Genomic DNA, 24282 nt, shown 5'->3' on the forward strand with positions numbered 1-24282 from the left:
AGTAATCGTTTTTAGTTCTTCATCCAATTTAGATTGTGAACAAATCATGAGGGCATGATGTGTTAAGGTCCAAGTCAAATTATACTTTCGTTTGTTAGGGCAAAATGAATCCCAACTTGTATACACACCAGTAAACGTTGGTTTACAGTAAATTGATGTCAGATAATTTAATGGACTTTTCGTTATCAATACAACAAGGAAGGCTTAATTAGAATTGCTTTCACCCTCATAAGTATACTTTAATACGCGATGCATTTTGTTGAGTAAAGTGAAGAATATTTTTGTTTCTGTTTGATTATTGAATAGGCAAAATGTATCATCTAACACATAGTGCTCTCATGATTTGTTCACAATCCAAATTGGATGAAGAACTAAAAATGATTAATACTTTGTCCAATAATGGGTACCCTCTTGATGCGATTAACTCCACCACAAAAAGGAAGATAGATAATTTTTCCCAAATAAAGTCTAAGACGGCGGCTAAATGTCCAATTTAAATTCGTTTACCTTGGTTAGGGATAGTAAGTGAAAAATTCTCCAAACAGATTAGCTCAACTGTAGAACATTGCTGTTTTACCTCCAATGTATGTGTGGTGTTTGTGACAAAACCATTATTGCCATCCTCTCGAAAGGATGTTCTGCCTCCCTCCCCATCATATGAATAATGTTATTTATCAATTTAAATGTAGCTGCAGTGCCAACTACATAGGCAGAACAATCCTCAGGTTAGATGGTCGCGTCCTAGCAAAATCTGGAATGTACCTAGCAAAATCCGGACTGGAATCTACCAACCACGGACATTTTGAGCAATAAGTATGGTTCCGCTATAACAGACCATTTGCTTAAAACCCCGCGATGTGCAATGAATTTCAGCAGTGACTCATTTTCTATCCTGAGTCACGCTCACTCGTTATTTCATTTGAAGGTCAAGACTATTGGAGGCTATTCACGTCCGGTTAAGGAGACCTTCTCTCTGTAAGCATAAGAATTGTCTTTTAGGTTTGGTCTCTAAGGCGTTTTCTCCCCATATCATAACGATAGATTTATTTTAGTCGTTCCTCTCATTTTTTTCTTTCCCCCACCCCCTGATAATTTTATTTTATTTTACTCACTCCCCACGTTTAAATTCGTTTCCCTATAATAATAAAATATTTAAAAAAAAAAAAAAAAAGAAAAAAGAAAACCCTCGCCCATTATCTATTTTTTTTTTCTTCTTAACCTCTATTAAATATTTTCCCTCCGTCCTTTTTATCATGGAAAACTCAGTGTTTCCTTTTTCATAGCTATAATAAAGTTTTGTACCCCCCACCCCAATAATGATTAGCATATTGAGAAGTGATATACAAATTACCATTAGCGGATAAGCGATGCTCTTTGTGTAAACAAATCGTGCAGATGTAGTTCGGACGATGTCAAAACATTGTTAAACTCATGACTCATACAGCAGCCGCCAATAGCGTAGTAGTTAGGAGCCTTGACTGTCGTACAGACGGTCGGATTTCAATCCTGGTTTTAAGTAGTTGCCTGTCTAGCTGTAAGCTGCACTGATGAGCTGCGAAACAGTACTGTATGTGGATGACTATATATATATATGCGCGTGCTTTATGTGTATCGGAATTTTTGACACCCCTAACACAAAACTGCGAATAAAATATAAAAAACTCGTAATTTCTCTTTTAAAAGTGGGTTGTTTATTTTTTTATGGAAAAATAAACTATTAAAGTTGTATAAAAAGTAATAGAAATATTATTTTTTATTTTTTAAAAAACAGTAATGAAATTAATTAAATTTTACGAGTTCAGTATTTTTCAATTTTTAAACTTTAAAAATCTATAAAAAAATTTCTATCGATTCTATTTTTATGATATTTTTAGGGTCAATGTGAAATTTTATGCTCTTTCCAATAAACCGAATATAATATTTTAGACAAACGTTTTTTAATTCACGCCCCCCCCCATTTTGAAATGCCTATTGAAAAGTAAAGAATTAATTTACTCACCAGTGTTATATATCACAACTTGAAAATAAAAGATCAATAAATAATATAATCACATTTAAAACAAAAAAGTAGTGTTTTTTAGAAATTTACCTGTAAAGTTCGAAGTTTAAAACTTATTTTTTTTAAAACCACGTTGTTGTTTTTTTTTTTTTTTTTAACGAAACCTTAGTCCTTGCTCCTTTAATTTAAAAAAAATATTAGGGTTTGAATTACATTTTTCGAGTAGTTATAAGCTTGGAAAGACAGGGGGTCGAATTAATTCACGCTCCCCATTTTGAAATGTCTATTAAAAAGTAAATAATTAATTTATTCACCAAAGTTTTATATATCACAAATTGAAGATAAAAGATCAATAAATAATATATTAAAATTTAAAACAAAAAAAAAAGTAGTGTTTTTTAGAAATTTACTTGTAAAGTCCGAAGTTTAAAACCTTTTTTTTAAATCACGTTTTTTTTTTTGTTTTTTTTTTTTAAATGAAACCTTGGTCCTTACTTCTTTAATTGAAAATAAAATTAGGGTTTGAATTACATTTTTCGAGTAGTTATAAGCTTGGAAAGACAGGGGGATCGAATTATTCAATATTTTTCACAAAGTTTCTGACACGTGCCCCCAGCCACACTTCCCTTGTAATTTTGTTTGTTTGTTGTTTTTGTACCTGAGCAGGTGTTTCTGCGCTCTACGTCATTAGGTAATGCGGTGACGTAGCTGAATTAAACTAGGCCATCCAGTTGCTGTTCTCTGGGTATTTCCTTCATAGACGGATATATTTTTTTTATATATAATATAGATAATAAAATTACATTTTTATATTCATATGTGCTTATATAAGCACACATTTGCGGCGTGACAAAAAGGTGAGTAAAGAAATATTTTGAACTATTTTGACTTTTAAATACTTTCATGTTCGTATATGTGAACTACTTTTAAATAAGTTCGGGCGTGGACCTATCTTGACTTGAGCTTAATTATTCAAGGGAAAATGATCTCCACTCTCACTCAGATAATTTTGCATATTTAGTTTAAAGTATTGATTATCCTCTTTATGAATTTTTTTTTTTTTTAAATACACTAGGTATTTTTAATTTGATTGATATTATTTTATTTTCGCTATGTTTATTTTTGATACAAAAAGTTTCAACCGCTCCGGCGCTCCTCCGCCAAAAAACAAAACAAAAAACAACTACTTTTACAATTCACACGCATATTTTTGTCAAGTATATATATATGTCAATAGTGCCCCAAAATCTATTTTAAGTTTGAAAATATAAGGTGCTAGTGCACTTACTGATCCGCGCTATTTTTAAAATAGTGTTTCCAAGTTTAATTAAAGTTTTATGATATGATTTTTTTTATTCAATTGGAAGAATAGGTACAAAACACCCTCCCCATGTTAAGAATAGCTTTTTAAATAATAACGCTATTATTTCAGCACGGATCAATAAGTGCACTAGTGCCAAATATAAAATTCTTGAAATGTCGACAAGGACATTTCTTCTTGAAATGTCGACAAGGGCATTTACGACAAAAATTTTGTGTTTAGGCACTTAAGTCACCGTGCTATTTTTTAAATAGTATTTTCAAGTTAAGTTCGTTTCAAGATACTATTATTATTATTATTATTATTATTATTATTATTATTATTAAATTAGAAGAAATAACGTTGTTGTTATGCAATTATAGTACCGTGCTCAAATAATAACATTATTTCGAAAGCTATTCTTAACTTGAGTATTTTGTAACTATTCTGTACTTTCACCTAACATTTTAATAAATTTAAGTTTTACGATATCTTATTTAAATTGAAAATACTATTTAAAAATAGCACATTAAGCACAGTAACATAAGTGCACCATAAAACTTGGAGTAATCCTCGAGTTCATAAACTGAAGGAAGCTCATTTTTTAAATTTTATTTAAAACATTTAGAGCAATATATAAGGACAATACTGTAATTTTTTTTTTATTCGACAAGTATCATACAATAATGCACAATTTAGAAAATTCCATATTCCACGGAGTTTTAAAGAATGCCCTTTCTTCAGAGAAAGATATCAGCAGAAAGAAAATGATTTTGTTGTTTACCGCATAAATTAACACTAACATATGAAAAGAATCCTAGGTATTTTAAAAATTTACCGAATATCAAAAATAATGAAAAAGTGTACTTGTTTAGTTTTAATCAAGACATTAAAAATAATGAAAATATTGAAAAAAAAAATATATATATATTGTACGTACTCGTTATAGAATAAAGTTTTCATACAAAAAATCACTTAATTTGATCAAGTAGTTTTTTACAGAGGAAAATCAAATGTTAATAAGATCAATCGTGTCACGTCCATTTTGCGTATTTCGCGGACGAGGAGAGAGACGCCAGGGGAGATAACTCCAGTCACCGCTTAAAGTTTATCAAAATTTGACGAGATTATTTTGAAACATGGACAGAAAAAATACCTAGATAAATATTTTAGTTTTTTTCTTTTTGGGCTGACGTACACGAGTGGAGGCCCTCATAGCAAAATACGCATCGGCTCCGATGTTATACGCAGCAACGCACTCGCAGCATGTTAGAGGGAGCGTTTATTAATCTGAAAAGAAAGGAAAGAATTTTGGCGTATTTTTTATTTTGGCTTGAACTTTGGGCTTTTCGGATAATTTTATTATTATTATTATTATTAACAAGAAAGTTGGTGCAAGTCCGAATTAGCACTTGTGGCGATAAACAAATAAAAACCTTCCTCGTGCACCTACCTACCTGTCACGGAATGTCGTCGGTGTTTTTTCTCATATCGAAAAACAGTGAAATTTTGGTCAATGTCAAGTTTCTTTCCAACTCCTCAAAAAACTTTAAAATGACGACTTTTATATGTTTTCGGTGATGCTGAAAACGAAATTTAAATTTGAGTCAGATAAGTAGTTTTCAAGATATGAAGAAAATACTTTTCCAAAAAGTGGGTAATCACTTTCCTATATAAATTAAACGTAAAATGAGCACCCACTTTCTGACCACCTAGTCATTTCTTCATATCATAAAATAAATTTAACTGATATTCGTTTTCAGCACTCCCGAAAATCGGCGCTGTTTTTTTTTTTTTTTTTTTTTTTTTTACTAAAGAGATTCGTTCATTTTTTCATAAGTTAGGACGCTAATAATGCTGTCAGTTTTTTTTCGGAGACCTGGACCACATACAGGAGGCACGTAAAAACCCTGGAGACGTACCACCAAAGATGCCTCCGAAAAATCCTCAGAATTAGTTGGAAGGACCGACGCACCAACACCAGCGTCCTGAGTGAGGCTGACATTCCCACTATCACCGCTTCTGTTGCTCAACGCCAGCTCAGATGGACTGGTCATGTTGTCCGAATGCCGGATCTTCTACTCTCAGCTTGTTGAGGGAAAGCGTGCCCAGGGTGGCCAAAAGATGAGGTATAAGGACAACATCAAAGCAAATCTAAAGCGGTTTAACATGGACCTTGAGACATGGGAGGACGTGGCTGGGAACAGGTTGGCATGGAGGAGCGCTGTCCTCAAAGGTGCTGCGCTTTATAGTAGTGACCTAAGTCAAGCTGCTGAGGATAAACGCAAGCACAGAAAGGACAGATTATTAACCGGACACACCCAACCCCACCCCACCACCACTACCTTTATCTGCCCAAATTGCACAAGACAAATTGGGTCTAGGATTGGGCTCTATGCTCACCTGAGGACCCACAGAAGCCACAACGGAGGACAGTCTTACTCGGACACGAGTGACCGCCGATGATGATGAATGCTGTCAGTAAGCTTACACGAGCGTTTTACTAAAATATACTTTTGTTTTTTGTTTGTTTGTTTGTTTTTTTGTTTGTTGTTGTTGTTCTTCTTCTTCTTCTTCTTCTTATTATTATTATTATTATCGCCCCGTCCGTTATCATGCTGTGCATCCCTAAAAAAGGAAAGTGGAAATTCCAAGTCCCTTTGAAATATAAAAAAATTGGTGTCTCTGTTGAGGCAAAGCTAATAAAAATGATTGTCTTTCTTGGCCTTTTGGCTAAGATCAAAGTGTAGTATCTGTTCTTCAGGTGCTACATTTCAATTTTTTCTCTCTCAGTGGAAGAGAAATCCTTTACGACTAAGACACTTTTTTCTCCATGTTAAAAAAACGACCCTGGTGTCTAAATCTGTCCCGTGGGAAGGCATTGTGAATAGGTACTATGTTTAATGTAACAAAGTTGTAATATTAAAAAAAGTAACTGGAAAAAGTTATTCCTGATTTAATTGGAAAATGTCCGTTCTGATTATTTTTTTTGTTTACTTGCCTCCCTACAAGGGAGGAATTGGACATGAGGTCAGTTAAAAATCTAGAGGGAAACCAGCTCCCCAAAAGGAGCTCTCTGGTCAATAACAAAAATAAGAATCGTATCAGTAATGAAGGATTTCTCCTCCATTAACCAAGACCAAAAATGGGGGGATTTAAGTCACTGGAATGCTGAAACTCAGACCTTCATGTTGAAGCAATGGTTACCTAATCTCTAACCGTGTTAATGTTTTTATGTATTACTTTCGAAAAGCTGCTGAAACAGTTTATGATTTAAACATTACTTTATTTCAAGTATATTTTAAGCAGTGGGTTACGTGATATGAAGTCAGTCCCGGAAATTACTCAAACCGTTTACGATTTAAACATTACTTTATTTCATGTATATTTTTAACAGTGGGGTGGGGGATAATAAATCAGTCCCGAAAATGGGTGAACCCGTTTACTCATTACACATTGCTTTATTTAATGTATATTTTTAACATTGAGGTGGGAAATATGAAGTCGGTTCCGGAAATGGCTGCAACCATTTACGTCTTGGACATTACTTTATTTAATGTATATTTAAAACAGTAGGATGGAAGATAAGAAGTCAGTCCCAGAAATGGCTGAAAAAGTTTATGATTTATACATTACTTTATTTCATGTATATTTTTAGCAGTGGGTTTGGGATATAAAGTCGGTCCCGGAAATGGCTGAAACAGTTTACTATTTAGACATTACATTATTTCATGTATATTTTTAGCAGTAGGTTTGGGATATAAAGTCAGTCGTGGAAATGGCTGAAACAGTTTACGATTAAAACATTACTTTATTTCATGTATATTTTCAACAGTGGTGTGGCGGACATGAAGTCAGTCCAGGGATTGAATGAGATGTGCAAATATATACTATCAGAAAGTGTCGCCCAGTATCGAATGAGATAGGTGGAAAACATATAGTAGCAAAATACCCAGCGTCACCCGGGATTGAATGAGATAGGTGAACAATATATATTAGCAGAATATGTGGCGTCACCGGGGATTGGATAAGATAGGTGAAACATATATACTATGAGAATACCCAGAAATTATTTGTTTGTAATGAAATAATCAGCCCAGGCAATATATCGAAGTTATTATTTAAGTAATGGGGAGTGACATAGTGGGTTAAAGTTATGAAAATTATTGTTGAAATTAGTAACATATCCAAGAATTATGAAAAATGATGAAATGTGAGTTACTTGATTGGTGTGTTTGTAATGATACCAAACAATATATCAAATATATTATGGGAGAGGCATAATGTGGGTTTTTAATTATAAAAATTATTGTCGAAATTAGTAACATATCCAGAATTATGAACAAAGATTAAATGTGAGTTAATCGATTGTGTGTTTATAATAAAATAATCAGCCCAGGAAATATATCAAAGTAATTATGTAAGTAAGAGAGGGCGATAAGGATAGTTTAAATTATGAAAAATAATTGTCAAAATTAGTAACATATCCAAGAATTATGAAAAATGATAATATATTATTTAATGCATTAGTGTGTTTGCAATGAAATAATCAGACCAGATAATATATCAAAGTTATTATTTTAGTAAGTGGGGTGATGATGTGGGTTAAAATGATGAAAAATGATTGTTGACATAAGTAACATATCCAAGAATTATGAAAAATGACGAAATGTGAGTTAATTGTTTTGTGTGTTTGAAATGAAATAATCATCGCAGATAATATATCAAAGTTATTATGTTTGTAGTGGGTGGTTGATAATGTGGGTTAAAAATATTAAAAATAATTTTCGAAATGTGTAACATATCAAAGAATTAAGAAACATGATGAAGTGTGAGTTAATTGATAGTTATGTTTTTTATGAAATAATCAGCCCAGAAAATATATCAAAGTATTTTTTTAGTAAGAGAGGGTGACGAGGATGGTTTAAATTATAAAAAATTATTGTCGAAATTAGTAAGATATCCAATAATTACGAAAAATCACGAAATGTGATTTAATTGATCGGTGTGTTTATAATAAAATAATCAGCCTAGACAATATATCAAAGTTATTATATAAGTAAAGGGGAAGAAGATAAGGAGGGCTTAAATTATGAAAAATTATTGTCGAAATTAGTAACATATCCAAGAATTACGAAAAAATGATGAAATATTAGTTAATTGATTGGTGTGTTTGTAAGGAAATAATCAGCCTAGACAATATATCAAAGTTATTATTTAGTAAAGAGGGAAGGGCGAAAATGTGGGTTAAAATTATGAAAAATGATTGTCGAAATAAGTAACATATCCAAGAATTATGAAAAATGATTAAATGTGATTTCATGCATTAGTATGTTTGTAATAAAATAATAAGTTCAGACAATATTTCAAAGTTATTATTTTATTAAGAGAGGGCGATAATGTGGGTATAAATTATGAAAAATGATTGTCGAAATTAGTAACATACCCAAGAATTATGAAAAATGATGAAACGGAGGTTAAGTGATTAGTGTGTGTGTAATGAAATAATCAGCCCAGCAAATGTATCAAAGTTATTATTTTAGTAAGGTTGGGCGACAACGTTGGTTTAAATTATAAAAAAATATTGTGGAAATTAGTAACATATCCAAGAATTATGAAACTGATGAAATGTGAGTTGATTGATGTATGTGTTTGTAATAAAATAATCAGCCTAGAAAATATATCAAAGTTATTATTTTAGTAAGGTGTGCGATATGGTGAGTTTAAATGATGAAAAATCATTGTCAAAATTAGTACTATATCCAAGAATTATTAAAAATAAAAATGATGAAATGTGAGTTAATTAATAGTTGTGTTTTTTATAAAATAATCAGCTGATACAATATATCAAATTTACTATTTTAGATAGATTTAGGCGATAATGTGGGTTGAAATTATGCAAAATTATTGTAGAACATAGTAACATATTCAATAATTATGAAAAATGATAAAATATGAGTTAATTGATCGGTGTGTTTGTAATGAAATAATCCGCCCAGGAAATATATGAAAGTTATTATTTTAGTAAGGGGGCAGTACAGTTTTAATAAAAAAAAACTAGAATATGATTGTGCCTTCATTCATTTCCGTAAATAGAACGCTCACAGCATGCCCAGCAACAATATATTACATATGGAAAATGCTGCTGTGGAATTTCCACAGATCCCGCTAGTTATTATTATTATCAGCTCACATGGAGCTTTAACACAAGTCAGCAAACGAACTGATTGGAGACCTGTGGTGTTATCTGGAAGCTGAGTGACAACAAGTCTCCCCAGACGTCCAGCTCTCTCCTCCTCCTTCGATAGCATTTGCAAATAAATTTGCATCATCACAGCAGCCTCTTACCATTGATTTCTTGCTGGCAGTGGCCATTGGTTTATACTGGAATTTGAGTGACACTAAGCCTCCCCAAGATCCCATTTCTCTTCGCACTTGTCCAGCGGAGGTTTGGCCAGTGTTCCCTCCTCGGTCTTTCCATCCTCCTTGACCCTTCTCGGCTCTTTGGTATCACTTTTTTTTGTGAGGGGGGAACGGTGGTGAAACAATGGAGAGATGCATGATGGGGGGGTGTAGGACATGTAGATCTGCAGTTTTGGTGTTCTTCATTCCCTGTAATGCTTCTTTGTTATATTGTCTTGTGTTATTCTCTGCATTCAAGGGTTTTCCTTAAGATTTCAGCCATTTTCCTTATCATTAGGCATTGTATTTTTGCAGCTATTCCTCTGATTTCAATTTCTGCCATTCTTTTTTCCAGGTTTTTCAGAATCGTTCCTAGTGCTCCTACTATTATCGGTACTATTTTGATTTTCTTCATCATCCAAATCCCTTTTAACTCTCTGGCTAGTTCTGTGTATTTGCTTCATTTCCCCTTTTCTTTCATACTCACCCTGTGGTCAGCTGGGACAGCAAAGTCTACGATTTGACAGGATTTCTCTTTCTTGTTAATTATTATGACATTTGGTCTTCTTGCTTGGATGGGTTTGTCCGTCTGTATGTCCATGTCACATAGGATTTTGTGGTTCTCGTTTTCGAGTGCTGTTGCGGGTTTATGCTTGTACCATTTATCTGTACGCTCAAAATGCAGTTGTTTGCACAATCCCCAGTGCACTGCCCTCCCCACTTAGTCATGCCTGTTTTTGTATTCCTTTTGGGCCAGTTTGTTGCATTCACTTACTATATGGTTTATCTTTTTGTCTCTTTGTCTACAGAGTCTGCATTTGCTGTTTTCTTGTGTTTTATCGACCCTTGGTTTGATATGGTTGGTTCTTATTGAGTTATCTTGTGCTGCAGTTATTAGGGATTCAGTTTCTCGGTTTATATGTCCTTTTTGTATCCATGTCCAGGTGTTTTCGTTATTCTCATCTTTTGTCATTCTTATGAATCTTCCATGGAGTTGTTTCTCTTCCCATTTCTCTTTTCTCGTTTTGTCATTTGTCTCTCTGTTTTCTTGGTTTTCTCCGTATCTCTCGCTGCCATAATTATCCTTTCAGTGTTTTGCATTATGTATTTTTCTAGTTCTTTTTTTGTGTCCTTCACACAGTCTTCTATACAGATCAGTCCTCTCCCGCCGTCTTTCCTTTTCACGTAGAATCTGTCAATATCGTCCTTTGGGTGTAGTGCATTATGCATGGTCATGAGTTTCCTGGTTTTCTGGTCGAGCTGTCTCAGTTCTTCTTTTGTCCATCCTATAAACAGTCCAGAGTATCTCACTAGTGACACTGCCCATTTATTTATACCTTTCATTAGGTTTCTGCTATATAATTTAGTTTCCAGGAGTTTTCTTGTTCTCCTGAGATCTTCCTTTCCAATTTTCTCTTTCATTTCTGTTGCTCTGATGGTGTCCGCTTCCAGAATTCCCAAGTATTTATAGTCGTCTTGTTCCCCTAGTGCACTCATTTCTGTTTGGTTGGATAGTTCCATGCCTTCTGTCGTTTCCAGTTTTCCCTTTTTTAGAACTAGTAGTGCGCACTTTTCCATTCAAAATTCCATTTGGATGTCTTGGCTGAAGATCCTGGTAGTGTTAATTAGTGTCTCTAGCTCCTTTTCGGTCCTTGCAAAAAGTTTCAGATCGTCAATGTACATCTGGTGGTTCATTTTTTCCTCTGTATTGGGGAACTTGTATCCGGCTTGGCACTTTCTCAGAATACTGTTCAAGGGCATCATGGCTATGATGAACAGTAATGGTGATAATGAGTCTCCTTGGAAGATGCCTCTTTGTATGTTAATTTCTGTTATGTGTTGTCCATCTGCTGTCAATTCCAGTCTCCATATTTTCATTGCATTTTCTATTACATTGGTGATCCCGCTTGGTATTTTATACATTATTATTATTATTATTATTATTATTTTTGAGGTGGGTATTCAATTATAGAACTAATTAGAGAATTAGGGGGCGATGGCGGATGGTGTTGTGGCGACCGCCACAACACCATCCACCATCGCCCCCTAATATAAACAGAATTTTTGTGAAATATTAAACGATTCTTCTGCTTTAATGGTTAATGGCATGTTACTAACAGAAAAACGGTTAATTAAACTACAGAAGCACCTGTTAAAAACTAATGAAAAAAGAACGAAAAACAAAAGTATGTTTTTGTAAACTTACTGACAGCATAATTAGCATCCTAAATTATGAGATGAAAAAAATTAACGAATCTCTTAGTAAACAACAAAAACAGTGCCAGTTTTCGGGGGTGCAGAACACGAATATCACAGTTAAATTTGTTTTATGATATGGAGAAATTACTAGGTGTCAGAAAGTGGGTGCTCATTTTTCCTTAAATTTATATAGGAAAGTGATCCCCCACTTTTTGAAAAAATAATTCCTTCATATCATGAAAACTACTTATCTGCCCCAAATTTAAATGTGATATTCGTTTTCAGCACCACCGAAAACCTTTTAAAGTCGTCATTTTAAAGTTTTTTGAGCAGTTGGAAAGAAACTTGACATTGACTGAAATTTGTTTGGTGCTAGTGCACTCCTGCGCTATTTTTTAAATAGTATTTTCAAGTTTAATTAAAGTTTTACAATATGTCTTTATTAAATTTTTAGGTGAAATTACGGAATTATGGGGGGAATTTTTGACACCCCGAATACAAAACTGCGAGTAAAATACAAAAAAACTCGTAATTTCTCTTTTAAAAGTGGGTTGTTTATTTTCTTTATGGAATATACTTCCAAAATAAACTATTAAAGTTGTTTAAAAAATAATAGAAATATTATTTTTTATTTAAAAAAAAACAGTGTTTACAAAGTGCCGGCGTTCATGCAAACATTTTTTTTACGTATGAAATCAATTGAATTTTACAAGTTAAATTTTTTCAATTTTTAAACTTTAAAAATCTATGAAAATTTTTCTATTGGTTCAATTTTTACAATATTTTCAGGGTCAGTGAAATTTTATGCTCTTTCCAATAAACCGAATATAATATTTTAGACAAACGTTTTTTGAAATGTCTATTAAAATTTAAATAATTAATTTACTCACCAAAGTTTTATATATCATAAATTGAAGATAAAAGATCAATAAAGAAAATATTCTAATTTAAAACAAAAACAAAAGTGTTTTTTGGAAATTTACCTGTAAAGTTCAAATTGTAAAACTTTTTTTTTTAAAACCACGTTGATTTTTTTTTTTTTTTTTTTAAGTGGAAGCTATTTTTATGCTTAGATTGTCAAGTAAATATCGGATGCTGACGACAATTTTTTCTATTTCATTCAATGTTTTCTTTTTTTTTAGATATTTAAAAAAAAATTTCACTCAATAAAGAAGAAATAAAATATATTAATAAAAAAAAATCGGTAGAGTGTGTTTTTTTTTTTTAATGGCAAAAACTGATAAGTGAATGTGTTCATTTCTCAGCTAAGGTGGCCCCAAAATACTAATTTTGGTTTACAGCACGCAATAGAAAGAGACATTAATTGTGGTGCTTCGAAGCCACCGGAAGATAAACTAGAAAAGAATCAGAAATTTGTCTCCCTTTATTTGAACAGTGAAAAACATCTGAGTTTGCGTTTTTTTGGAATCCTTGTTTAAAAAAGTATTTTATTTAAAAAGGACATGGAATATAAGTATAAATATGGATACACAACACCCCCTCCCTCATCCCCATGTTAAGAATGGCTTTTTATTAAGGTTTTTATTTCAGCACAGATCAATAAGTGCATGAGTACTTTTTCTTTTCTTGAATAAAAAAAAAACTATTCCACGTGAACACGACTGTTTTTGTTTTAATAATTATTTTGGTATTTTTTTAGTTTACCGACCCCTCGGCATTCCCCTTTAATTTTTTGGTAGGTTTTCGGGTTGCATTTATTTTTGGAGCAAACAGACAGCTATCCATATTTGAAGACATTCAGTATCCAACGTAATCACTATTGTTTTTGCTGGCGGCCATCTTGTTTCTCATTTAGGAAAAAACACCAAAAAGAGCCAAATGGAGCCAAAAGAGCCAAAACATGGCCCCAAACCATTTTTCGGTTTCAATGCCTTCTGGATATTTTTCCGCTTCCCGATATCGAAACGAACAATCTTTTTTTCACGTTCTTAATCAATATTCATTTTTTTCACTTTCTTAATAAAATGCGTGACGTGCGTAGTCATTTGATGTTTCACAAGGGGTATGAATACATGGCGGACATTTTAAATGACAAGAAATATTTTTCATAAAATAAAGTTTTCATCTCATTTAATAGTAAAAATATTGCTGTCAGTAAGTTTTCACGAGCGGTTTACAAAAGCATATTTTATGTTTTTCATTCTTTTTTGGGGGGAGGGGGTATTCAATTATAGAACTTGTGTAGTTTAACAGGGCTTCTGCAGTTTAATTAACCGTTTTTCCATTGAGGGGCAGGGGCGGGTGTGTTGTGGCGGCCACGGCACCTGTTAAACTACACAAGTTCTATAATTGAATACATCCTTCCCTCGTCCCAAAAAAAGAACGAAAAACGTAAAATATGCTCGTGAAAACTTCTTTTATTTTAGATCAATTAAAAGGGGTTACCGTAAATTTGCGACGGATTTGATTATCATATTTGTGGCCAGCAACATCGAATATCCCTAAAAAAAAACAAATTAGTGGTCAGTGTTCTGTTGTACCTTTCAATTTATTTTAATAAATGTTAATCTAAATACTGTTTTTTGTTTTTACGTTCTTTCCTTTTACTCAAGATTTTTTGGAATTTACTCCTTCCCCCCTCCAATTAATTTTACCTTTTTTGCACCAACACCGGTGGTGGGAAGGGGGGGGGGGATTCCAGTTACATGTGGTATATTTAACTTCTTTTCGTGTTTTTTCGTTATTGGAAAACAAGATGGCTACCATTAAAAATGATAAGGATTAAATGTCTTCAAATATGGATAACTGTATTTGCACAAAAAATAAATGCGATATTCGTTCTCAGTGTACCTGAAAACCTTTAAAAGTCAACAAACTAAAGGTGAATGCCGAGGGGTCGGTAAACGACCATTATTTTTTATTTAAAAAAAAAATTTAAATTGATCAGAACATGTTTTTTTCCTAAAGCTTATTGAGAATTTTTGGTACTTGTACAGTTAAATCACGACATTAAAAAATGAAAATATTGAAAAAAAAGTTACATTGTAATGTACCTGTTATGGTATGAAGTTCTCAAAAAAAAAAAACATTCACTTAATTTTATCAAATAGTTTCGTTTTTTTTTACAGAGGAAAATCCAATTTTAATGAGATCAATCTATCGTTGCCATGCGGCTGTTTTGTAAGAAATTCTGCAGAAGTAAGCAAAATACCCATAGATTTGTTTGAACAAATCAGATTGCATGTTATAACTAACTGCCGAGGATGTTCTTAGCGCCAAACTTATCTTTTCAGATCACCAAAATTCAAAGCGATGCAGGTTTGAATGGACATTGAATTCTCACTCGTGATTCGAAGCCTCAAAATTACCTTGTTTAATACCCAAATGTGGGGCGAAATATTATCATTTGCAAACACTAATGCCCTTATATTGGGCAAATTTTTATATTTTTGCATGATGTTGTGCTCTGTGAATTTTTTTTTAATCAATATATATATTAGACTAGCGGGGGTGCCGGTGTTTACTGGGTGTGTTGAGCAAAAAAAAAGTGTTAGTAGGCAGGCAGGCTCGAACCCGTGATGCGAAGGCAGAAAAGGAAGTGAAAGAAAACCTGACATCTTGCCCCTACTCCATGACACGAACAAAAAAAAAGCGTTCAAATTTAGCAATGTCAATCAAAAAGTTGACTTGCAGAAATGGATAGTTAAGTGAATGAGTTCACGCAGGCGCAGAAATGAACGTCTGACTTTCTGTCATTTTATTTATTTGTTTCTTCAGTGTTGGGGAAAACCAGCATCCCCCCCCCCAAAAAAAAATAAGGGGGAACTCTGGCAGTGTCCAAATGAATAGCAATTGTCTGATAGGAAGGGTTTCCCCCCACATTGATTGGAGCTAATTGCTTTCCTGGTGTCCCGGCTGGGAAGGCCAGGCGAGTGCGTTTGTTTCGATTAATTTTGCTTTATTCGTATGGAAAAAGACAAACAAACACTGGAAAGATGGGGCGGTGGAATTTTTTAAAAGGTTTTAAAGGTCGATCAAAATAAAGATAGAGACTACATCCGTTTTCGAATCTGGGATATTATTATCTGGGAAGTATGAGGAAACTTCTCCAAAATAGTAATCAGCAGTGTCCAAATGAATAGCAATTGTCTGATATATGGAATTCAACATATTCTAAAAAGAAATTTAGGACAACGAAAAGCTCTTGTAATGTGTGCTGTTGATACGATTCATACCTTAATAACTTACCAATAAGGACTTGTCAAAAAAATATCCAGTTCCTGAGTCTATTTGAAGAAATCCCCAAAGAATAAAGTCGCAGAACATCAATCATATCATACAAATTTAGCTCTGAGGTTATTTCTGTCAAAAGCTGTCCAATCTAATTCTAGTATTTCTGACTTTAATGGAATCCTTCTTACCATTGTTGAACAATTCAGGTTATCAATGGAAACAAGATTTTTATCCTATCTAAATGATAAAATCTTTCCTAGATCTATGATTCAAATATTAATTTTGATAGATTGGCATAAAAAACATAATTGGATTTTACAACTACTTTCCAATGATGATAATGAAGAAGAATCAGCAGGATACACTATCCTGCTTAGGGCTAAGAAGCACGAACATGTGTAAATTACAATATAGAAACTTTAGAACCAACTGGCAATACAGTAACCATTAAAAATGTCACAAGAGATGCTTTCATCACTCCTAGTATAAGAAGACAGTAGGAAGTAAAAGTACAATTATTTCTAATTCAACTGACCTTAATTTGTATAGTGTGAAAAGTGAACATTGCCTCATTTATAATGATAAAATTGCACTGATAGACAATTTTTAAAGTATCCTCAAATAAAACAGAAATAAATGATGATAAATATGAATATTACACATAATTCTATACATAATGATGTTATGCCTGTATTTTAAAAGCAGTCCACTTACAACTTACTTGATTAAAAGTCAATGAAATGCTGATATCTTTGATTTTGTTGGCGGAAATAATGTACCAAATGTCATTAACATATAGTAATTTCAAAATCGCATATCACAAAAAGTATTAAAATATACAGATCTAGAATATTGCATGCCTAATCAATACATGTTGTAGAATGCTATATGCAAATGTCAGCTCTTTACACCATGTACTTCTAAAATAGTATCTTGAAGGCAATGTAATAATTTTATGTAGCGTTTTTTACTTTTTTTATCATAGCGATGTAATTAAGTGAACATACATGTTCAACATCAATTTAATTTTAATAAAAGTTGCATGTTATCTACGATACAGTTTTTCATACAATTGATATTTCTTTGCGATTCTGTATAATTTCTTGGCACTGATCAAATACGTCATATAGATATATGTTCATTTGTTTTCCTGTCGTTCCTCTTATAGAGCGTGGTGTCATCAGCATATATACCCATCTCAGAGGCAATTTTGTTGGGGAGGTCATTTATGAATATCAGGAATAATAAAGGTCCAAACATAGACCCCTGAAGCACTCCCGCATTTATATCATATTGTTTAGATGTACGACCGTCAAGGACAACCTGAATTTTTCTCTTATCTAAGAAAGATTTAATGATGTTAAGTATTCGTCCAGTGATACCGTATGATCTAATTTTCCTGAGAAGACCTTCATGCAATACCCTATCAAAAGCCTTAGATATATCTAGAGCTACCGCTTTGTCCAGTGAATGGTATATACGTTCAGAGATTATAGTTAGGATATCTGCTGTGGAACGGGCTTGCCTAAATCCATATTGTTGGTCGGTCAGAAGTTTTGCATCTGTAAGGTGATGGACTAGAGCTTGATTAATTATGGACTCAAATATTTTGGCGAAAAATAGGAGGAGGCTAATGGGGCAATAATTTAATGGGTAAGAATTCTTGAAAACTGGTACAACAGAAGCAGTTTTCAAGCAGTTCAGAAAGCAAGATTCATTAAGGCATTTGTTGAAAAGTTTGGAGAGAACTGAAGCTACTTCAGCGGAGCATTTTTTTTTAATAGCACAGCTGGGATGAGATCAGGTCCACATGCTTTTGAAGTGTCAAGGTTTTTTATGATAGCATGCACCTTAGAAGGGGTGATTTTCAGATTGTCTAGCGTGGTGTCTGTCCGCAAAGGAAAGTCAGGTTAGCAGGGTTCAGTGGAGGCAAACCGACTGGCGAGCATGTTAGCCTTCTTGGTTGCTGAGCAAACAACCTCATGATTCTTGGTTAATGGGGGAATTGTTGATTGCCCATTATTTACTACACTGTTGTAGATTTTCCAGGAATCACGGGTTCCTAATTTTTGTGCTTCGATGCGTTTTTTGGTTGTTTCAGTAAATTCTCTATTAGCTGTCGCTAATTCTTTCTTACAGTTACTTCTAGCTTCTATATACTTCTGTCTGTTTGAACTCAACTTATGTCGGTTAAATCTGCGGTACGCATGCTACCTTTGCACAATGGCAGTTGCACAAGTAGAAGTAAACCATTGGGGTGAGTGGAGCTTGTTATAAAATTTCCGCCTGGGAACATGTGCTTCAATTGCCATTTTGAACCATTCTGTGGTCTCATTTGCACACTGTTCAGCAGGAAGAGAAGATATTTCCTCATGGGGTGTAGGAACCGGGATAGATGGTCAATCAAGGAATTGGTTAATTAGTGGAAGACCACCCAACAATACCTGTAATGTAAATAATAGGGTATGAACAAAGTGTCTGCATCTCCCCTGCCAATGGAAGTAGACAGTCCATCTATAATTCGGTTATAGTTCACCAAGGCAGGGGTTGTTGTGTGGTCTCAACCTCTTTATGGCCCCACGGTGTGTTATGCTTCACTGTGGCCTCTGCAGTCGTGGTAGCTGGACTGGTTGGGATGCTCTCCGGTAAGACTGAAGGATTGACGACGGTGGTGTCGGACTCATTCATGGGTTCTGCAGGTACGACTGGGACATCTGGGTATAGTAGTTCTGGACGAGCATAAGTGTGGATGCTTGGGTGGAAGAATTTGCGGCTCTGGAGAGTTATATGACCTGAACTATTGATTTTAACCCGATATTGTCTGTATGGAAGGCATTCAACGATTCAACCTATTTTGTTTCATCTACGTCGACCCTGCTTGTCCTGTATTACCACATTTGTTCCAACATTGAGATGTTCAAGTGTTTTTTATTGCCAACGTTGTATCTCCTCTCCTGAGATGTGTTGAGTTTCAATGTTAACTCTTCACATTTTTAAGCAGTGAGGATCCATTCGGGATGTAGTTGATAGTAGATTGGATTGGTTGGAATTCCATCCCTCAATTGTCTGTGGAGTAAGATCTGTGCTGGACTCAGATCGACACCACATATTGGGGTGTTTCAAAATTTCAGGAGAGCAAGGGCAACTTTGTTGGAGTTATGAGTACCATTTGGGCCGATGTTGTCGTGAAGGATGCTTTTCACTGATTTGACCGCTACTTCAGCGCGTCCATTTGATTGGGTGTACCCGGCAGAGGGCAGCCTGTGCCTTATATCCCAAGCTGACAAAAATAACTGAAATCTCTCAGAGATAAATTGAGGACCACCATCAGAACTGATCTCTTGATGAGCTCCATATGTGCAACAAATTTCTCTTGTCGCATCAACCAGAACCTGACCTGTGGATGAATTTTCCATGTGGTGGACTATGGGCCACCCACTGAATCTATTGACAGTCATTAAATAGTGGTTGTCTTTGATTCCAAAATAATCCATACAGATCTTCTCAAATGGATATTCGACTGGATCATTAACAATCAATGGTTCAGGTGATTGAGATGGTGTGTGTTCAAGGCAGTCCGCACAGCTGGCATAGTACTGGGTTATGGCACGGTGAATTCCTGGCCAGTAAACAGATTGGTGTGCCCGTAACTTCATTGAGAAAGTGCCTTAATGGCCAATGTGTAGGTGTTCCAAAATTGCTTTTCGAAGTTTGATGGGAATTACAATTCGCCTGTCAAGGAAAACAATATCATCTGCAGAACTTAGGTTGTCACACATCGGCCAATATGGACGTATTTCCTCCTGGAGTTCATTTTGGGATGTCGGGAAACCTATGTGTACTTGTTGAATAAGGTTTTGGTACACCGGGTTCTTCAGTCTGAATTCACAACGAGATGGTGTTTTTCGTGATTTCAGCCAGACCGCATGCTGTTAGGCAAGCAGATTCGTCCAGCCTAGAATTGTCTGCAGAGGCATTTTCATGGAGTCCTGAAACTTGTGATATTGTAACGTGATAGTGCATCGGGACCAATGTGCTGTGGATGATTTTGAATGATCAACCAAGGTTGCTTTCTTTCAACCGGAATAAATGTGGGTTGTCTATTGAGTCAAGCTGTTGTTGAACACACCAACTAATGGTTTATGATCCGTTGCAACAATCAATTTAGGGCAACCCTGTGTGAACAAATAAGAGTGTTGGAGGCTCCATGAGATTGCCAGTGCCTCACCTTCAGTTGGGGAATATCCCTGTTCTGCACTGTGCGTGAATCTTGATCCTGCCAAAATAACCTTCCAACCATCTTTGCAGCATATTGGGGCCTTGTTATCGTCACAGGAACAATGCTGCTGCAGGAGGAGGTATCTGGTGCCAGTGCGGCTCCAGTCAGTTTGCAAGCATGTGTTTTTGTTGGCATCAAACAAAGAAACACCTGATCTCATGCAATCAACAATAACTTTCTTGGATTGGCAGAAAAGTCTGTCAAGATTGTCATCCCAGAAAAACTTTTTGTTCGGTTTTATCAAGTCCCCGAATGGTTCCATAATAGAGCTGATGGCATATGCCCAGCAGATTTGGTTTACTAAGCCAAACCATGATCATGCATCAGTGATGTTGGTTGGTGTCGGAAAGTTCTCAATAGCTGATAATATCTTTGGGGATGGCTGTACACCTGTTAGTGTGATCACAAGGCTACCAAACTCAAATGTCTTTTTGCCAAATTTAAATTTATCGATATTAGCCACGATACCATTGTTGGCAAGAATGGTGAGGAAATCCCAAACATGATAGAAATGTGTTTCGATAGAGTCATCATACAACAGCGTGTCATCTACAACTTTCACTTTTCGCTTGAGCGAAAAGTGAAAGTTGTAGATGACCTTGTCAAATCAATGCGTGTATGCATCACCGGATGCCTTGAATCCCTGTGGCAGTCGCAGATAACGATACCGGTCCCATTCTGTAATGAAGGTCATGAGATGCTGAAAGTCTTCATGTAGCGGGATGCTATGATAGCCATCGGTAGAATCGATGACAGATTTGTATGTGTTCGGTGGGATTTGAGCAGAGAGCTGGAACAGTGATGAGTTTCTGTGATACTAAATGAATTCAAACATTGTAGGTCGACAGTTCGGCGTGGGCTACCATTCTTTTTGGTTGTAACGATCATAGGAGCACACCATATGACCGGTGTGCCAATGGGAACAGGTATGATAAACCTCTTGATACATCCCTGTCCAAGCTCTGCTTTACTGCAGCCTATCAATGGTGTGGCACTGGGATTGGCGTGTGTTGCACATATGGTTTCGCATCTGCTGTGAGCTGGATCTTTGCAGGCCTGGTATTCACCTTTGGGAACAAGCCCGAGTTGTTGAAAGTGCTCAAGCGGAATGCATCACTGATGAAGGATGCCAACTTCGGAATATTTTCTGGAACAGGGTCGAAGGACATTTTGCAAGGCTTTGGAGGAGGATCCTCTCTAGGTAGATTGATGGTGGAGACGGATTCTGACTAGTGGTTGTCATTGGGAATGGGAATGTGTGTGGTAAAATTTTGGTATCAATACAACCTTTTCGACTGAAATACAACAAATGTATACTGGCTGTGTCATTGAATGCCCACTAATGTTAAAGGAAATAGGAATCTTTTTGTTACACTGATGCAACAGGGTCCCTCTATGCTGAGAAGCTCCAGAAGTTTACTGTTATTAATACATATGGAGGCCTTGCTGTCTGGAAAAATGTTAATCACAGTGCTATTGTGTAGTGGTGGGTTGTCAACAGATGGCACAGTGGCTGACCGGAAACAGTTCTGATCTGTCATATTGAACATGGGCGACAAGATTGACACTGGAAATTCTAGCAATTGCTCGGCAAACAGAGATAAAATGGTTTAGGTGCCTACATCCACTGCAGGTTTGTCCCCATGCAGGGTACAGTGTCGATCTTTGATACGATATATGTTGTAAGCTGCAACAACCATTGCATGGACTGTTTGGTTGTCGAGAGCGGGAGGAGCGAGAGCTTGCAGCTGTTGGCATGTAGGTTGAATTGGTCGACTGACAGATAGATCTCTGCTGATTTTTGTACCCTGAGGGCAGCATGCATTTCACTGGAATCATGAAGTTTGGCCTCGTCACAAACTGCCGATTCAAAGACCTTGGCATGGTTGATGACTGAGTCAAGGCTCGATAGTTGGGTGGTCTTAGCTAGGATATCAGTCTGAAGTGATTCATTGAATGGTCCATTGATGAATTATTCCTTGATATTGTCCTCAGACAAATTATGATTGCAGTGTGAGCAACTGTATGCACATTCCACGACAGCAGTGCACAAGCGTATCTCATATTCCTGAATGGACTCGTGTTCGTGTTGCTTGAGGGAACTCTTAGTGACAAGTGACTCAATTATGTCCAGGAGTTCATCCTCCAGTAACTCGAGAAACTGTGGCAGAGTGTTTACAATGCTATTCTGGACAGTCACTGCAGCAGTTGTATAGATGAGAGATAATGTTCATCTTGGAAAGTCCCGTAATCTTTTTGTAAATGTCCCAATCCACTTGGAACTTGCGGAATTGTGGCTTGGTCATTTCAGTGGTGACACATGGAGGTTTGACCTTAGCTGATGTATCCTTCATTGAGGGAATTCTAGGTGATGACAAGTCAGCAGGTGATGATGAGAGAGATCGGGCTAGCTTAAGAATAGCCAGCTTGTCACCGAGGATGTGCACACCTAATTCAGTGAGTGCATCCTTATCAAGTTCGGACAATACCACAGTTGTGATGCAGTTCTGCTGGAAAGAATGGATCTATTTAGCAGCGACATCTTGTGGGATACTGGTATCTGAGAAAAATTTGGTCCACGTGTCCTCATTTCGTGGCGCCATGTAGGAACCGGGAGAGGAGATCGATCGAGGAATTGATTAATTAATGGAAGACCACCCAATGATACCTGTAATGTAAATAATAGGGTATGAACAAAGTGTCTGCATGGGGCATCTCTGATGAGATCCCTGATGGCTTCCCGGTCAGCCTTTTTATAGTATCTTGTTGTTTTGAGCAATGGCTCTTCAGTTTTAGCTCTAGAGTTTAGGGTGATTTCGACCATTATCACTGCATGATCAGCGTTCCCAAGTGGGCTGTGGGCATTCGTTATTCAATCATCTGGAACTGTGGTCAGAAACAGATCTAGAAGTGATGCGTGTTGTTCTTGTTGGTCTGGGAAACAGGTTGGAAACGTAAACATCTGTGATGGGGAGTGAGATATAGAGAAGCTATGTGTTGTGCTACCAGCTGCGTCTGTGTAAGTAAAAAATCCAAGCCAGTTTCTGTGGTGGACATTGGAGTGGACATTGAAGTGATTTAGAGACATTACTATTTCTTTGTTACTGGAAGAGGGGGTGAGTAAAGTTCATGTAGTGGAAACAACTATATTTGCAAACAGGCTTGTTAGAAAGGAGTTAATATGTGGTTTAAGATTTTTTTCCTTTAGATTTTTAATCTTTTTTTTTTTTGCTATATATTTATATGTTAGCTTAGGAATAGGATAATGTTACAGTATGAGTAGGTATTAAGAATTAAATTAAAAAATTTTGTGCCCAGACTCTGTATATTTTAAATGACAGGAGGGTTAAGATGTAAGTGCGATACAGTACGGGTATAACTGGAGTTATGGCATATTCCGTATGTATAATTAAGTAAATAGATATATGGTCAAATTTTCAGTAGATGCAAATAAATAGAAGTTTTAGGTATTAAGTGTGTTTCCACTTCTAATGAAGGAAGATAATTTAAGCTTTCATTTAAGAGTCGGGGAATATTTTGCATAACAAAGAGTATCTGTTCAGTGTTGTATTAATCGTTGCAAAACTATCTAAGGAAGAGACATATTGTTATGTACTGCAGATCACTTTAAATCTGAGTGCAGACTATGGCTAGTAAGTACCTAACTGGATAAGAATGAACTCTAATTCATGTCTTAGAGGTAAAAATATATACATGTTTAGTGATGACTTTCTAAGTGGTCAGCATGCGAAGGTTAAGGGCAGGAGGTTAAAAACCCCACTACAAAGGCATGTGTAATGTAAGAGTTTTAGTGGCAGCTTGGGGAGTAGAGCAAATTGTTAGTTTTCAAGAGAGGGGATATTAACTTACAGAATACAGTAGAGTTACATTAGGATTTAGAGTTTCAAG

At 35.5% G+C, this 24282-nt stretch overlaps 2 protein-coding genes and 1 pseudogene across 2 annotated transcripts in view; 2 read left to right on the top strand and 1 right to left on the bottom strand.

Moving 5' to 3' along the window:
- Positions 1–2717: 2717 nt before the first annotated feature.
- Positions 2718–24282, top strand: part of LOC145279884 (neurofascin-like) — an 825765-nt gene continuing 804200 nt past the window's right edge. Inside the window, exon 1 of the mRNA XM_080131346.1 lies at positions 2718–2856. The gene's annotated coding sequence lies outside the window, so the exon portion shown is untranslated. The remainder of the gene's footprint in view (positions 2857–24282) is intronic.
- On the top strand, positions 6012–6127 carry LOC145280508 (U2 spliceosomal RNA; annotated as a pseudogene).
- Positions 20195–20635, bottom strand: LOC145280321 (uncharacterized). The gene has a single exon (XM_080132092.1). It carries the CDS (start codon positions 20633–20635, stop codon positions 20195–20197), a length of 441 nt encoding a protein of 146 aa, XP_079988218.1.

This window comes from Euprymna scolopes, chromosome 7 (assembly GCF_053919585.1).
Source record: "Euprymna scolopes isolate OS-2025 chromosome 7, ASM5391958v1, whole genome shotgun sequence".
NCBI classification, from domain to species: domain Eukaryota; kingdom Metazoa; phylum Mollusca; class Cephalopoda; order Sepiida; family Sepiolidae; genus Euprymna; species Euprymna scolopes.

Excerpts from the sequence above, each read along its gene's own strand:
- LOC145280321 (XM_080132092.1), bottom strand. The coding sequence starts at position 20,635 with ATGGAACCATTCGGGGACTTGATAAAACCGAACAAAAAGTTTTTCTGG.